Source organism: Ovis canadensis, chromosome 12 (assembly GCF_042477335.2).
Source record: "Ovis canadensis isolate MfBH-ARS-UI-01 breed Bighorn chromosome 12, ARS-UI_OviCan_v2, whole genome shotgun sequence".
NCBI lineage: Eukaryota > Metazoa > Chordata > Mammalia > Artiodactyla > Bovidae > Ovis > Ovis canadensis.
In genome coordinates, this window is record NC_091256.1 from 75,119,107 (window position 1) to 75,137,096 (window position 17,990).

General features: G+C 43.2%; 1 protein-coding gene across 1 annotated transcript in view; it reads left to right on the forward strand.

Annotated features, from left to right (window-relative positions):
* Positions 1 to 17,990, forward strand: part of LAMC2 (laminin subunit gamma 2) — a 70,159-nt gene that overhangs the window by 23,440 nt on the left and 28,729 nt on the right. Inside the window, exons 3-7 of the mRNA XM_069546250.1 lie at positions 6,042 to 6,177; positions 8,482 to 8,580; positions 11,900 to 12,036; positions 12,842 to 12,964; positions 14,530 to 14,719. Coding sequence (XP_069402351.1) covers positions 6,042 to 6,177; positions 8,482 to 8,580; positions 11,900 to 12,036; positions 12,842 to 12,964; positions 14,530 to 14,719 — 685 coding nt within the window. The remainder of the gene's footprint in view (positions 1 to 6,041; positions 6,178 to 8,481; positions 8,581 to 11,899; positions 12,037 to 12,841; positions 12,965 to 14,529; positions 14,720 to 17,990) is intronic.

Here is a 17,990-nt window from a genome sequence, read left to right on the forward strand (position 1 = left end):
GTCCAGTGATAGTTCTCCATTTCCATAACTATCCCTTCGACCAACCTCTCAAAAATAAGAGATTAGAAAGATTTGTTTCTGGTGCTATGCCGGGTGCTGGCAAGATAAAGTGAGACTGATAAAAGAGACAGACACAGGAATAGGTAGATTAGAATCCTTCACAGGGTTGTGAGCAAGAGAAAATAGAACAATAAATAAGACCTAATAGGGTGGCTGGTTCATAGGAGAGCCTGTTTTTGTTCTTGTTTTAAATGGATCACCCACCACTGTATTCTCAGAACTATAGGTGGTTTGTGTGTACACAGATGCCCATGTCCTGCTGAGGTCATCATGAAAAGTGTTAGTTGCTCAGTCGTGTCTGACCCTTTGCGACCCCAAGGACTGTGGACTGCCAAGCTGCTCTGTCCATGGGGATTCTCCAGGCAAGAATACTGCAGTGGGTAGCCATTCTCTTCTCCAGGGACTCTTCCTAACCCAGGGATTGAACTGGGGTCTCCCTCATTGAGGCAGATTCTTTACCATCATAGTCACAAGTGAACAGTAAAGACAAGTTAGTAAATATAAAGAGGAAGAGAGAGATAAATACTTGGGACTTAAAAATTAAAAACAACTCTTTTTGGCCATACCATGTGGTACATGGAATCTTATTTCCCCAACCAGGGATTGAACCAGTGCCCCCTGCAGTGGAAGTGGGGAGTCCTAACCACTGACCACTAGGGAAGTCCCTAAAGTTGGCTTTGTAAAGCTACCTTATTTGTCTGTTTTCTTCCTTGGCATGTCTATTTCTCTTTGCCAAAAAGTGCTTAATAGTATAATGTGATCAATGTTAATTTACCAAAAAGTTATAGCCTTATGACTCAGTATAGTTCTGTGAAGCCAATTCTTAGCAGCAGCTGAAAGAATCTAAAAATGGGCAGGCTTTGGCCCAGGCATGTCTTGCAAGTAGCGTGCGTCGGGGAGGCTTTGAAAACTGGGGTGACCCCATGGTGATACAAACCCATACGCCAGCCATCATTCTCAGATTCACCAGACTTGCTGCTACCATATGGTTTGAGTCAGATTCGCTCAGTTTTGTGGCTTTGACTCAGCATCCAGAATCTTTGGGGTTTAGTAATTCTCCCTTTGAACCAAAGAAAAATTAAAAGAAAAATGATTTCACTTTAATGGGCATTTAACCTCTCTGACAAGATCGTATCCCTTAGGTGATGCGGCTTTGTTGTGAGTCACTAGAGTTGGGTCATTCCAGGAAAATAATCAGCGTGAATGTGATGAGAAATGTAATTGGCTCAGCTGGAAAGCCTGGCCTGAAGACAAGGCTATTAGTCTGGGAGTAGACAAGGAGCCTGCATCGTGAAGCGAGACGGTGAAGAGGCTTTACCACGCTGGCTCTTTCCCACTCTGTAGTTTGTTGCTACCCAGCAACAGTGAGCCTGGTTCTTTCTTTTCTTTGGGGGAAAAGATATCTTGGACTCAGGGTGAACAGCCTAGTAGGAAGCAGTGGGGCCCAGTGATGATTTATGTCTTGTATGATATTAATAGTTAACATGAATTACATGCTTACTCTGTGCCAGGCACTTTTCTAAACACTTTCATCCACTAATTAATTTAATCTTCACAAATAACCCTATGAAGACAGTGCTATTATTTTCATTTTACAAATGAGGTAACAGAGGCTTAGAGTGGGAAGTGATGGAACTTGTCGAGGGCTGAGTGGCACATTGGTGGCAGGGGCTGTCCCCACTGTGTGCCATCTCCGGCTAACTGTTGGCTGCACAGGTCACAAAATCAGTAACAAGAATTTAATTCTCTGTGTGATTTCTGTTTCCCCATCAGCCAGAGGGTATTTTTCACTTTCAAAATATAACTTCCCAAGGGAATTTGTTGTATATTCAATTTCAAATGCAGAAAAATTCATCTTACCAAAAGCTTCCATTGTATGCATGGCAAATGAAGCCAACAGCATTTATAACCTCCAAAATGGTCACAGATTTTGGATGTTACACCAGTTTCTTCTAAATATACCAACTAGACTTATTTTTAGGTGATGATTTTAGGGGCTCAGCATGCTGCGACTCATGTGGTTTGCAAGGAGTTGGGCACAACTGAGTGACTGAAATGAACTGAACTGAACTGAGCTGAACAGGGCTGAATTATCCTCAGTTCTTGTAACCCTGAAAACTTTCTGTGGATACTTTGAAATTCACTGTGTGTTTGTGTTTTCCTCCCCTGATGCCTAAATTCTTGAGATCTGCTCAGACATTAATGATATTGGGTTTGTTCTCTTAATTTTATTTTTTTAAAATATGTACAAGCGATGCAGTGGATTACTCAGACTATAATATTTGAGTTATTGTTTTGAAACATGTCTTAGATAATAATTTAATTATTAACTACAATGATTGAATAATAATAATAATAGTGCTATTTAAAAATACAAGTGTCTATATTTTTAAAGCATCCTCAAAAGGAAGCAAGCTCTCTTAGTCATTTTAGAATGTTTCTGAGTCCTCTAATGCATATAGACAGTACTACCTAAGTCCTGCAGTGCTTTTTGGGGACACACTTGGAACAAGAAGCTCTTCTTCATCTATCCTTTAAACCCATTTGTTCACAATCCCTAAGAGTAGCTCATGATATAGGAATTAGGACAGGTGTTTTTATTTTAATGAGATACTTTGAAAACCCAGTGCTATTATTTTGGAAGTTTGGGAACGTGAAATAAATCAATCCTGTTTATAGTAAGAGCCTGTACATGTTTCCATGCCAACTTTGCAAGGCTTGAAGGAGGCCTAGAAGATTCAAGCATAAACTACTTTTGTGAGCACTTACTATATGTGAGCTATTGAGTTAGGTACTTCACATATTTTAGTTTGAGCTTCTCAGGTAGCTCAGTGGTAAAGAATTCACCTGCCAGTGCAGGAGACTCAAGTTCAATCCCTGAGTTGGGAAGACCCCCTGGAGAAGGAAATGGCAATCCTCTCCAGTAGTCTTACCCGGGAAATCCTACGGACAAAGGAGCCTGGCAGGCTACAGGCAATGGACTAGTAAGAGTTTCTTCTGAAAAACTATTGTAGGGAGAGTTTTCTTAAACTGGACTTCCCTGGTGGCTCAGACGGTAAAGTGCCTGTCTACAATGTGGGAGACCTGGGGGAGAGTTTTCGAAAATTAAAAACATAATTTCCGTTAATTTGAATGGAGAAAAAAAACATGTTTCTGGGTCCCAGATTTACTCATTTATGTTTAAATAATTAAATTGTATAAATTTAAACAGGAATTTACCTCCTTAGCTCCATCTACTGTGTGTCTCTAAATGCCAACCCTAGTGGCCTCTCCTCACTCTCATCTTAAGTACTCTCTTGTCTTAGATATTGGAAACTATTCCATCTTCTTCCTCCCTTAACCCTCTTTGGGATTCTCCTCCCTTGGCTTCCACTATTCTGAGACTTCTCCCAACTCTGATCACCCTTTCCCTTTGCTTAATCAGTGATATTCAATTTCCACCAGAGGTGCCTTCCCCTCCTTTCTCTATCTGCTCCCGGTATGATCCTCTGAGTGCTCCCGATGATCCACAAATGGATTTGATATCTTATCAGCTCTTAATTCACCAATAAATATGGTGAACTAATATATATATAATGCTCAATTCAGTGTCTCACACATAGCATAAAAGGTAGTTTGTGTTCTTGTCACTGAGGGTCCTTTCAAGCCTTGCAAGGTTGACACGGAGACAATCACAGACTCTAACTGTGAATGTAACTAGTTTGTTTCATGTTCCACCTGCGGCTATAGACATAGAGCCAAACACCTTTATTGATTTGACTTGTATCTATAAGTGAATTAAAAGTTCACAGTCAAGTAAGAGATTAGGAGAAAGAAGGAGCAACTGGTTAGTGTTCTGTTGGCTTTATAGATTATGAATAGCCTGGTTGCTGCTGCTAAGTCACTTCAGTCGTGTCCGACTCTGTGCAACCCCATAGACGGCAGCCCACCAGGCTCCCCCGTCCCTGGGAAGAACACTGGAGTGGGTTGCCATTTCCTTCTCCAATGCAGGAAAGTGAAAAGTGAAAGTGAAGTCGCTCAGTCGTGTCCGACCCTCAGTGACCCCATGGACTGCAGCCTTCCAGGCTCCTTCGTCCATGGGATTTTCCAGGCAAGAGTACTGGAGTGGGGTGCCATTGCCTTCTCTGATAGCCTGGTTATCACATTCAAATCTAGTATTATTTATAATACTGCCAGCCTTAGGGAAATTATCAAGTAGGTGAACCACATTCTACCTCATCTTTTGGCTTCTTCCTCCTTTCACAATAGCCATCTCCTCCTTCCTGAGGGTTAATTAATGCAACAGGCATCTAGGACTCTGCTTCGGGCACTGGGAATTCAGCAGGGAGCACAAGCTGATGGAGTTATCAGTAAGCAGGGCTAAGGATGGAGGGAGCAGTGGGCTGAATAGTATAGACATGAGAGTCAGAGAAGGTTTCTCTAGAGAAGTTGATCAAGACTAAGTGCTGAGAATGGGCCAACTAGGGTGCGTTCTCAGGATAGAACATTCCAGGCTGAAGAAGCAGCAGGTGCAAATGCCCTGAGGAGGGAAGCAATCAGCATATTCCAGGAACAGGGAGGGGAGCGAGGATGCTGGACCTCGGTGAAGGAGCAGAAGATGAGGCAAGAGAGGTCGAGGCTTGTAGGGCATGGTACAGAGTTTGCACTTTATTCCACTCATAGCAGGGACCCATCAGAAGACCTAGACCCATCAGAAGACCTAAACAGACCAGTCATATGATTCAAACTCCACTGGAAAGGAGCACTTTGCCTTCTATAAAGAGAATCGAGTGTAGGGCGTCAAGGATGGAGGTAGGGACCAGGTGAGAGAAGGAAGAAGCTTGAACTGGGGGTGGTTGAAGGGGAGGTGCTAAAGGTGGCTGGATTCTAGGACAGCACACTTTGTTATCCTGAGCACCTCTCACCTTTCAGCAACAGTCTGAGAGGTCATTTTATAGAGCATATCTATAAACAATTAATCATAGGAAAGTGGTCTAGTGCTCCAAACCAGGTAAGATGCACAGGGTCTTCACTTCTCACAAGAGGTGATGCTCCAAAGGTGAGAATTTCTACCGCTCCAGGTAGGTAGAGATATTTTTGGTTAAGAGGCTTTTTTCTACTCTTGTAATCATACCATGTGAGCACTGACCCTTGAAAGATGCTGTTTGCCTGCCAGAGATAAGGGAGAAGGCGGCTCACTTCTGCATCCTGTGTTTGTGGAGGCTCATGTGCTCATTCACAAATGTTCCTTCTTAAGATCTCAAGGATTTGACAAATGACCTAATGTTGAAACCAGAGCAGATATATAAATAATAATGCTTTCAGGAGTCATTTCCATTTCTTTCCCTGAAGAAGCCATCCTTGGCTGTCAGAATTTTCCCTAGTGGTGGATGCATATCCCAATGATGTGAAAGCATTGCCCAAGGCAACAGGTCGTGGTGATTCAGTTCAGTTCAGTTCAGTTCAGTCGCTCAGTCGTGTCTGACTCTTTGTGACCCCATGGACTGCAGCACGCCAGGCCTCCCTGTCCATCACCAACTCCTGGAGTTTAGCCAAACTCATGTCCATCGAGTCAGTGATGCCATCCAACCATCTCATCCTCTGCTGTCCCCTTCTCCTCCTGCCCTCAATCTTTCCCAGCATCAGGGTCTTTTCAAATGACTCAGCTCTTTGCATCAGGTGGCCAAAGTATTGGAGTTTCAGCTTCAACATCAGTGCTTCCAATGAGCACTCACGGCTGATCTCTTTTAGGAGATCATTGCTGCTGCTAAGTCGCTTCAGTCGTGTCTGACTCTGTGTGACCCCAGAGACGACAGCCCACCAGGCTCCCCCGTTCCTGGGATTCTCCAGGCAAGAACACTGGAGTGGGTTGCCATTTCCTTCTCCAAGAAGATCATTATTTAGTATTTATTGAGCTCCCATATGGTGATGGTTGCCTTCTAATGTCATATGAATGAAATAGTTCCTTTTCTTCTTTCCTTTCCCCTCCTCTGTGGTTATAGGTTCTCTTAGCCCTCGATGTGACAACACTGGACGGTGCAGCTGTAAGCCAGGTGTGACAGGGGACAGGTGTGACCGCTGTTTGCCAGGCTTCCATACCTTCACCGATGCTGGGTGCACCCAAGACCGGAAGCTCCTGTAAGTGCCTGTGCCCACCGCTGGTTGCACTGTGACTAATGGCGATCTGACAACATTAGGGACCACTTACATTTACTGAGTAACTGTTACTAAGTAACTGAGTTAGGGAAACACTATTTTAAGAACAATGTTTATTTATTTTTTGGCTGCACCGAGTCTTAGTTGTGGCATATGAGATCTTACTTCCCTGACCAGGGATCAAACCCAGGCCTCCTGCATTGGGAGCTTGGAGTCTTAGCCACTGGACCACCAGGGAAGTCTTCTGGGGACTATGTGTGGGTTATCTCATTTAACCCTCGCAATAACCCTAAAAACTCGGTTAAAGTTTTATGCTTATGTTAAAGATAAGAAACTTAAATCCTGAGAGGATAAATAAGGTGCCCAGTGTTGCTGGTAGACTTCATACTCAGACTCAGAATGTTGTCTGTGGAGGCCATGCTCATCACCCTGACAACTACCCCTCCTATAGATGAACTAGGGCAGAAGTTAAGAGTCCTTTATGTTTTAACCTGGAACTTGTTACAAATAATTGAATTTAGAGTAGAGGAACTTTTTGCATAATTTGAATCTCCTTTAGCTTGAAGCATTCTCTAGTCCTCCTCAACTTACTTTTCTGGAAAAAGGTGAAGCGTACCTTATAAGTCACATGGCCAGCCCATAGAGGTGCAGAGCCAGCAAGGTGCTGGGCTGACTTTGGGGAGGAGGAGCTTGGCAGAGAAGCCATGGGCTAGAAGGCTGCCCACAGAGAAACCGCTTCATCTTCACCCATGATTCCAGCCCCTTGTCCATGTGAGACCCACCCGCCAGACTTGCCTGCACCATCCTTGTTACCACCATCCCTGGTTCTCTTCCCCTCCCCGCCTTCCCTGACCCCTCCCAGGCCCTGTCTCCCTCGGTAATCCTTGTAAACTGTGAAGTAGATGACATCATGGCTCTGCTCCAAACCTCCATTAGCTCCTTCCCCACCTAGAATGAGATCCAAACTTCCGATCTAGGCAGCTAGGGTCAGAAGCAGGTTTGGGCAGGATCTGATGGGGTCATGGAGCAGTCAAGAGGAGCAGGTCAGTAGGGAAGAGAACAAACTTGGTCTTAGATGCATGAGATAAATACGTATGCTTACGGGGCAGATTTGCTGATAGAGACCAGGGCTTTGGTTAGTCAGAGACCAGTCATCAAAGCACTAGTTTGCACAAGACAAGAAGATTGTGCCTAAATTAAATAATGAAAATACTGATTTTTTTTCATTGAGGAAAGTCTTGCAACCAGAAAAAAAAAATCAGTGAAACTGATAGCAATTTTACTCCTAGATATACATTCAAGAGATATGAAAACATATTATCTGCACAGAAACTCGTATGCAAAATTTCACATTAATGTATACAAATTATCTACTATGAATAATTAGCATTATTCATAATAGTTAAAAAGTAGAAACCCAAATGTGCATTCTGATGAGTGGATGAACAAAATGTAGTATATTCATGTGATGGGATTTTATTCAACCATGCAAAGAATGACCTACTGATACATGATACAGCATGGATGGATTTTGAAGACATACTAAGTGAAAGAATCAAAACACAAAAGGCCACATGTCGTACAATTCCATTTATAGGAAGCATTCAGAACAGGCAAATCTCCAGAGCCAAAAAGCTGGTTAGTGGTTGCCTAGGATTTGGGGGAAGGCGATGAGGGTGATTCCTAAAGGACACCGGCTTTCTATTTAGAGTGATAAAAATGTTCCAAAGTTGGTTGTGGTGGTCTTTGCATAACTCTGAGGATCAGTTAAAACCCAACGAGTTGTATGCTTTAAATAATGAATTGCATGGTATGAACTATATGTGAAATAGAAGTGCTACCAGAAGAAAGAACGAAAGGAACAAGAAGCAAATAGGTGGAATCAACCGCGATGAAAGCAGACACCACTGGATTAAACAATAGAGAAACAAGTGATAAAATTTTTAAGTCAACTGACGCAAACAGTCAACCAAACTAAACAGTTTCACGATGAGTTTGGTTTACATTCTGAGGCAAACCCCTCCTCTTTCTAGGAGTGGGTAGTAAACAGTTCTTGGACTGGCTGCCAGCCACGGACCACACTTTGAGTAGCACTAGTAGCATGGACAGATGAATTCTTAAAGGGTCTGAGAGAGATTAGCATGGATAAGAATAGCTAAGAGAGGCCTCACTGAAGATGAAAGATTGACTCAAGTTGGTGACATTTGCTTATGAGCGCCTTATCTTCATGTGTGTAGTTCAGAGCATTTGGAAACACAGCTCTAATTTTCTTTTTCTTCTTTCCAGAGACTCCAAGTGTGACTGTGATCCAGCCGGCATCGTGGGGCCCTGTGACACGGGCCGCTGTGTCTGCAAGCCAGCTGTCACGGGAGAGCGCTGTGATAGGTCTGTGTGAACTGCGGCCCTCTGGACACAGCAGGAGGTCCCCTGACAACCAGCATGAATGTGGTTCATGGAAAAGGGACACTTAAGCAATGTTGATGACCTTCTTCCTGCTCCCTGGCCTCAAAAACTAGACCTTGTTATTATTATTTTTTTAAATTTATCTTTTGGCCATACTGCATGGCGTGTGTGATTTTAGTTCCTTCTCTAGGGATGGAACTCAAGCCTCCTATGTCGGAAGTACAGAGTCTTAACCACTGGGAAGTCCTGCAAAAACTAGTCTTTAAAAAAAAAAATACAAGCAAAGGATTTCCCTGGTAGTCCAGTGGTTAAGACTCCATGCTCCCAATTCAAAGGGCCTGGGTTTGGTCCCTGCTCAGGAAACTAGATCCCACATGTCACACAGCTAAGAGTTTACATTGCCACAATGAAGACGAAGATCCCACATGCCGCAGCTAAGACCCGGTGCAGTCAACTAAATAAATATTTTTTTAAAAATGCAAGCAAGGCCCCAAATCTCACTAGACTCCAAGCTTTTGCTCTGGATGCCTTCTCTGTGTATGCTGTGACAGGGCCCTGGGGAGTCCCTGGCCAGCTGGCTCTCTGTCCCAGGTGCTCTGTACAAGGTATGCAGGGATGAGGCCTCATGACTCAACTCAGTCCCAGGGAAGGCCTGGCCTAAGTAAACATGTTGGGAAAATCTTAGTCAGTGGAAATACTGCAGTGTATGGCCATAAATAACAATTGTGTGCAGACGAGGACCTGCCCAGGGATGGGGTGGTGGTTATGTGCACATACACGAACCGGGGGAGGATGTCAGAGCCACGTTGGGGCAGGTGGTACAGTGAAGCCGATCAACTCCCAGTTGCTGCTGCAGGAAATTCCTTAAATACAAACTGAGCCTGGACTTAAAACTTTTCACTCCCCTGAGACTGTTGTAAGCAGAGGGCTATGAGGTGGGCCCCAGAGGTAAAACCTTCCCCCATATTTCCTTCAAAGGAAGAAAGCAGTTCTTTGGCATGCGGCCAATCACTTATACCTGGGCAGAGGCAATGCCAGGTACATTCCTAGCTTGTGTTTTCAGCCAGTTCTTTGCTACTGGGATGGGGGTGTGAACATAGCTCAAGTGTTACAAGAGGAGTCACTTTCTGAAAACCTTTTAAATTTCAAAATAGAACAGAGAAATAGAAAGTCTCATAAAACAAATGTTGTCAGCCACGCTAATTATATGAAATTCAGTTCAGTTCAGCCACTCAGGTGTGTGCGACTCTTTGCGACCCCATGGACTGCAGCACTCCTGGCCTCCCTGTCCTTCATCAATTCCCGGAGTCTACCCAAACCCATGTCCATTGAGTCGGTGATGTCATCCAACCATCTCATCCTCTGTCATCCCCTTTTCCTCCTGCCCTCAATCTTTCCCAGCATCAGGATGTTTTCCAGTGAGTCAGCTCTTCACATCAAGTGGCCAAAGGATTGGAGTTTCAGCTTCAACATCAGTGCTTCCAATGAACACCCAGGACTGATTTCCTTTAGGATGGACTGGTTGGATCTCATTGCAGTCCAAGGGACTCACAAGAGTCTTCCCCAACACCACAGTTCAAAAGCATCAATTCTTCTGCACTTAGCTTTCTTTGTAGTCCAACTCTCACATCCATACATGACTAATTACTGGAAAAACTATAGCCTTGACTAGACGGACCTTTGTTCACAAAGTAACGTCTCTGCATTTCAATATGCTGTCTCGGTTGGTTATAACTTTCCTTCCAAGGAGCAAGTGTCTTTTAATTTCATGGCTGCAATCACCATCTGTAGTGATTTTGGAGCCCCCCAAAATAAAGTCAGCCACTGTTTCCCCATCTATTTTCCATGAAGTGATGGGACTGGATGCCATGATCTTAGTTTTCTGAATGCTGAGCTTTAAGCCAACTTTTTCACTCTCCTCTTTCACTTTCATCAAGAGGCTCTTTAGTTCTTCTTCACTTTCTGCCATAAGGGTGCTGTCATCTGCATATCTGAGGTTATTGATATTTCTCCCAGCAATCTTGATTCCAGCTTGTGCTTCCTCCAGCCCAGCGTTTCTCATGATGTACTCTGCATAGAAGTTAAATAAGCAGGGTGACAATATACAGCCTTGATGTACTCCTTTTCCTATTTGGAACCAGTCTGTTGTTCCATGTCCAGTTCTAACTGTTGCTTCCTGACCTGCATACAGATTTCCCAAGAGGCAGGTCAGGTGGTCTAGGATTCCCATCTCCTTCAGAATTTTCCACAGTATGTTGTGGTCCACACAGTCAAAGGCTTTGGCATAGTCAATAAAGCAGAAGTAGATGTTTTTCTGCAACTCTCTTGCTTTTTTTATGAAATTGGCCTTTGCTAAAAAAGTACCAGCCCCACAATATCCTCCTTCCTTCCTAGAAGTGACCACTGTTCTTCACAGTTTATCTCCCAAGTGCATCCTTAAGCGCTGTGTGTTTAGTTTTGCTGACGCCCTCCCCTTCCCTTCCTGCCTTCATTATACCTTCTTCACCCTTTCTCCTACTCACTTCTTCCTTCCTTTCTCCCTCCCCTCTTCCTTCTTTCCTTGCTTTTTAATCTCTTTTAATCTGCAGTTTTCCTCCACAGAAACTATAATGAGTTTTTAAACCCTTGATCTATAGAGGAAGAAAAAAAAAAGACATGTATTTACTGCTGTTTTATGTAGCATCTACAGTTCACAGCTTGCCTGCCTTTCTGATTTTGCACAATGAAAGTGAAGTGAAAGTGAAAGCCGCTCAGTCGTGTCCAACTCTTTGTAACCCCATGGACTATACAGTGCATGGAATTCTCCAGGCCAGAATACTAGTTTGGGTAGCCTTTCTCTTCTCCAGGGGATTTTCCCAATCCAGGGGCATTTGTCTGTCTTTTGCTGGTCCCGACTTTCCACCCTATTACCCCCTTTAAACACTTGCTCTAAGACTGAGCCAACTCTGCACAGCCCTACCTGACCCCTCCCCATCTTGCCCACTGAATTCCTTACCAAGGATGGGAAAAATCACCGTTTCCAGACCATCACGCCCAATGTGTTGCTGCTCTGCTAGAGCAAGAGAAAGTGAATATTCTTCTTGCTTTCTTAATGGGGGCCTGTGATTGTCCATCAGGAGGTCTGGGAGTGAGAGTGGTATGTGCAACTGAGTATTTCTCACGTTTGGGAACTAATGGGCTGGGTGGGAGAGAAAGTAGAAATGATCAGTCACCATACTCTCTGTGGGAATGAGAAATAACCTATAATTTGTTATTGAATATTTGTTTTGAAATTGTCCCAATTTCTGAAATGCCCCTGCAGGTGCCGACCAGGTTACTATCACCTGGATGGGAGAAACCCTGAGGGCTGTACCCAGTGTTTTTGCTACGGGCATTCAGCCAGCTGCCAAAGCTCTGGAGACTACAGTGTCCATAAAATCTTATCTACCTTCCATCAAGGTAAAGCATGCTGTTTTCTAGGTGTTTTGCTTTTATTTACTGCTGTATAGGGCTTTGTGCTTATAGACTTCTGTCTGCAGGATGGGGTCCTTGAGTCATCTTTAACAGGATGACTGTCTTTTAGCTTTAAATGTACATTATTTTGTCAGGCAATAAGAAAGAGCCTGGTGTCTTGGAAAAGTTGTATCTGAACAGTTTACTCAGACCAGCTTCTGAATGACTTATAAAAATAACTAAAAAGAGAACAGGTTTTCAACTCCCTGCATTTCCTATTAATGTACTTTAAAACCACAAAAGAATCATTGGATTGAGGGGCTTAACACAAGTCTTGGAATGGAATTCACATTCATTAGTATTACTTATTGCATGTATGCCAAATTAGTTAATTTATGTGAAATTAGTTACCAAGCTACAAAGCACTCTAAAAATATGGGAGATTAATATGATCTCAACTCTGAGTTTCTCTCTGAACATATTGGGCCCTCTTACCTCACTCAGGCCAGACCGTGTTTATGTAAGTGAAATAAAAATGCAAATTTCAGGCAGATGAAAACATGTTCTCTTATTCCAAGAGTCAGACTCAAAGACAAGAAGTTAAAGCAGGTGTAAACAGGAGTAGGTGAAGGTAAAAACCAAGCAGAGAGGTCCATAGGAAATTCTGAGGATGGCGCACGAATGTGGAAATATAAAGAAAACCCACTGGTTACTTACTCATTGCTCGTGAGTAGCAATCAAGTCTTGCCTTGTTTAACTCAATACATGATAAGGTTTGTTCTAATGAAGAGTGGTTTTACTTACGTTCCAGATGTTGATGGCTGGAAGGCTGTCCAGAGAAATGGGTTTCCTGCTAAGCTTCAATGGTCACAGCGCCATCAAGATGTGTTTAGCTCAGCACGACGATCAGACCCTGTCTATTTTGTAGCTCCTGGTATGTATGGTATTTTTCCTGTAGAAGACAACTTAGAAGACTAGGAAATCAGGGTAGAAGAATGGGGTTAGAAAATGTGAAAATCTTATCACTTAGTGTCCAGGGCAGTAGCATCTCCAGAAGACAACTAGGGCTTCAGTCCTACTGACAAAGTCACGGCCCAATAGAGTAGAGATGGGTGTCCAGGTGGTCAGATCTCGGTGCAGGTTCCTGCTTCAGTCAAATGGCAAATTTCTAAGTTTCCCACCAAGACAAGAAATAAGGACTGGGGTCAGATTTGTGGGTCTATCAGGAAGCAGATGGAAAGGTGAAGACAAAGCATTTCTCAAAGCTTTAAACCAACTGTAAATTTTACAAATATAAAAATCAGAAAAGTTGGATGGAAAAGCTCTGGTTAAAATTTTTTTTTTAGATTTCTTTTTTTTTCATGTGGCCCATTTTAAAGTCTTTATTGAATTTAGTACAATATTCCTTCTGTGTTATGTTTTAGCTTTTTGACCATGAGGTTATGTGGGATCTTAGTTCCCTGACCAGGGGTTGAACCCACACCCTGTGCATTGAGAGGCAAAGTCTTAACCACTGGACCACCAAGGAAGTCCTTCTGGCTAGAATTTCTGGTTCATATCCTTAGCTAATGTGTGATTCCTGGGCAAGGTGGCTTCCTAACTTTTCCAAACTTTAATTCCCTTAGCTATTAAGTGGAAAGAATAATGACTAACTGCCATCAAGTGTGATGATGTTTGTGCAAGTATTCTATAAACTAGAAAGCACTATGTGACAGATGGTACTATTGCTGATAGACCTGGGAATCCCTACATATCGGTCTGTCATAAGGACCAACAAAGGTCTGTCTAGTCAAAGCTATGGTTTTTCCAGTGGTCATGTATGGATGTGAGAGTTGGACTATAAAGAAAGCTAAGTGCAGAAGAATTGATGCTTTTGAACTGTGGTGTTGGAGAAGACTCTTGAGAGTCCCTTGGACTGCAAGGAGGTCCAACCAGTCCACCCTAAAGGAAATCAGTCCTGAATATTCATTGGAAGGACTGATGCTGAGGCTGAAACTCCAATACTTTGGCCACCTGATGGGAAGAACTGACTCATTTGAAAAGACCCTGGTGCTGGGGAAGATTGAAGGTGGCAGGAGAAGGGGATGAGATGGTTGGATGGCATCACCGACTCGATGGACATGAGTTTGAGCAAGCTCTGGGAGTTGCTGATGGACAGGGAAGGCTGGTATGCTGCAGTCCACGCGGTTGCAAAGAGTCAGACATGTCTGAGCGACTGAACTGAACTGATAAGGGCCACACTGTGAATCATGTAATAGATGGAATTGTCTTATAATGAGGCCCTTTTGGCATTTCATTAATTAACCCTTCTTCATAGCCAATAGCAGTATGGCCATGTCCAGTGCCATGAACTGGCTCTTCTGAAAGAGTAGTTTGTGGGGAGTGACGGGTGAATAATACAGAGCTCCAAAAGAAATTGCCAACATCCATGCAGATCTGCTCACTCCTTTTCTTCTCTAGTCTCACAGCTGATCCTAGTCTTTTTGATCTGTTTCACAGCCAAATTTCTTGGGAATCAACAGGTGAGCTATGGGCAGAGCCTGTCTTTTGACTACCGTGTGGACAGGGGAGGCCGACACCCATCTGCCCATGACGTGATTCTGGAAGGTGCTGGTCTACAGATCACAGCTCCCTTGATGCCACGTGACAAGACACTGCCTTGTGGGATCACCAAGACTTACACGTTCAGGTAAAGAGAAAGACTAGTAGTGAGTCAAATAAAGCAAACGGTGACTGAGTCTGCTTCCTTTGTTTACTCATTCAGTGATCATTCATTTATTCAATAAGCGTTTTGAGCACCTTTTATGGACCAAATATGGTGTTATGTGCTGAGACAGGTCATGATTGCTGCCCGCAAGCCCCTGACAGGCTAATGGGGGAGAAAAATAAACTGATGATTACAGGGCAGCTTGTAAGAGACAAAGTGGACACAAGTGTTTTGAATACATGCAGGAGGCATCAGTAACTTGCATTGGAGTGATCTAGGAAACCTTATGGCAACCCACTCCAGTGTTCTTGCCTGGAGAATCCCAGGGACGGGGGAGCCTGGTGGGCTGCTGTCTATGGGGTCACACAGAGTCGGACACGACTAAAGCGACTTAGCAGCAGGAAAGCTTACCGAGAAGATGTGACAATGAGGAGTAGCTTTCTAAGGAAAGAAAAGGAGTGAAGGTTAGCGTGGCAGAAAAAGTGTGTTTGAGGAAGTTTTGCACATTTAGGAAATTCTAAGTGATTAGGCATGAGTGGAACATAGAGTAGGGGAGAGGAATACAGTGAGAAGTGAGGTCAGAGAAGAGGTGGAGGTAAGGTCATGGATGGTCCTGTGTGTGTCTAAGGAAGTTACATGTTATCCTGTGAAATGGGAGTTTTTTTGAAATATGATTGACCTACAACACTATGTTAGTTCCAGGTCAATAACAGAGTGATTCAACGTTTCTATACATTACAAAATGATCACAACAATTCTAGTTACCACCTGCCACTATACAGTGTTAGTACATTCTTGACTGTATTTCCCAGGCTGTACATTTCATCCTTGTGGTTCATTTATTTTATACCTGGAACTTTTTACCTTTTAATCTCTCTTACCTAGTTCACTCATCCCCCACACCCTCCCTTCTTATGACCCTGTTTTTGTTTCATTATGTTTGTTTATTAGATTTTACACATAAATGAAATCATACGATATTTGTCTTTCTCTGTCTGAATTCTTTCACTTAGCATAACACCCTCTAGGTCCATCCCTGTTGTTGCAAATGGCAAGAATTCATTCTTTTTATGGCTGAGTAGTATTCCATCACACACACACAGTCGACATCTTCTTTATCTGCTATTGATGGACATTTTCCATTTCTTGGCTATTGTGAATAATGTTGTAGTGACATATAGGTGTATTTCTCTTTGAATTGGTGTTCTTGTTTCTTTCAGAAGAATACCCAGAAGTGGACTTGCTGGATCATATAGTAGTTCTATTTTTAATCTTTTTGAGGAACCTCCACACTGGTTTCCGTAGCACCTGAACCAATTTACATTCCCACCAACAGTGCACAAACATTCCCTTTTCTCCACATCCTTGCCAACACTTGTTACTTGTTGTCTTTTTGATAATAGCCCTTCTGACAGGTGTGAGATGGTATCTCATCGTGGTTTTGGTTTACATTTCTTTGATGATTAGTGATGTTGAGCATCTTTTCATGTGCCTATTGCCCATCTGTATTCCTTCTTTGGAAAACTGTTTATTTAGGTCCTCTGCCCATATTTTAATTGGGCTGTTTGTTTTTTTGATGTTGAGTTGTGTAACTTACATGTATTTTTTGGATAATAATCCTTTATCAAATACATCATTTGCAGATATTTCTCTCTAGTATGGGAATTTTGAATGGTGGGTACAGAGAGTTCAGGGGAGGGGATGTGCCTATCAAATGCTTAATAGTGTATCAGAGGCTGAGAATTCAAGATGAAGAAACATGGTCTTTGTCTTCCAAGAGCTCTTGTCTCGTAGGGTATGTTATTTGTGCAAACATAATACAGTATAAAATCACTTCCGTGGTGGTTCATGCTCATGCGGACTTGGGAGGAAAGGAAGGAGTGGCTTAGTTCTGTCTGAAGAAGTCAGGAAAAGCTTCTCTAGGAGGACTGTGTGGACTGAGAACAGGAATAAGCGCAAGGCTTTGCCAGGGACAAATCAGGACAACCTGCATATGTGAGTATATGTGGGAATGTACAGGCATAGTATAGGGCACTGGTAAGCAGTAGTTATAGCTGGAACACAGCTAGTATAGGGGACATGGGCAGATAAAGTTAAAAGGGCTGGGAAAAGACCCAGCATGTCATGTCTAGGTGCTGAGATCTGGCCCATGCCTGCAAGATGATGGAAATCTATTGAGAGATTAGAAGTAGAGAAGCGACAGGATCAGATGTGAAAGCTGGGTGCAGATCCTGTGTGGAGGATGGTTTGGGTAACTGAACCATCAGATCACATTCACAGTGGTTCAAATGAAGGTTGTTGGGGGCCTACTCCAGGGTAGAAGTAAAGGCAATAATGTATAGAAGACCCACAACACACACTGTGTTCTTAAATAACCAATTGCAGCTTATTCTGATACACACACTTAGCTCTCCATGCCGGAACACCCGTTCCCACATTCCCAGCTTGGTGAACTACTCTTTGAGATTCAGCTTACAGGTTTTCCCTTTGTATTTGCCTTCTCAGAACCCCAGGTAAGGTACAGTCCATCGTGAATTTCTGTGGCGTGCTGTTCATGCATTTGTCACAGCACTCTCTGCTTTGTATCATAATTACATATTTACCCACCACCTTGGGTAGACATTGATCACCTCACTCTACTTGTCTTTGTATTCTCTGTCCTAATACAGCTTCTAGCTCAAAACAAGTGTACAGTAAATGCTTATTTCATGAATCAATGGATGAGGCAAAAGGGTTAGGGTTGTTCCTGAAAGAGCTATTCCAGTAAAAACCAAAAAACAACATTAAAATAAAAAAATAGTACAGGGGCTGGTGATGTGATACACCGAGGCAACATGATGCCAAAACTAAGAAGTATTAGACATGGACAGTGTAAAAGGTGGACACTGACTTGTGAGAGGAGGTGAAACATGCTCAGATAACAAATCACTTAAACAACAAAACCAAACATGAATGACGGCTTTTCAAAATCAGAGCTTCTGGAACTCAGATGTTCCTGCTATTAGGTTTCGTGTGACCAAGAGTAGAAAGTGGTCTTTGAGGACTTGGACCCTCACTGGATGCCGTAACCCCTGGAGTTCAGCTTCCTCCACTCCATCACATCCTGTGGGGCTTGCATTCCCCACGGAGTGGGAAAGCTCCAGGCTTGTGCCTACAGGGATATGGCTCCTTGTCCTTCATCCCCCTCTAAGGGCTGTGAAGGGGCTTAGTTGTTCCTGCACTCTCGGGCATAATTGAATCAGGTATACACATT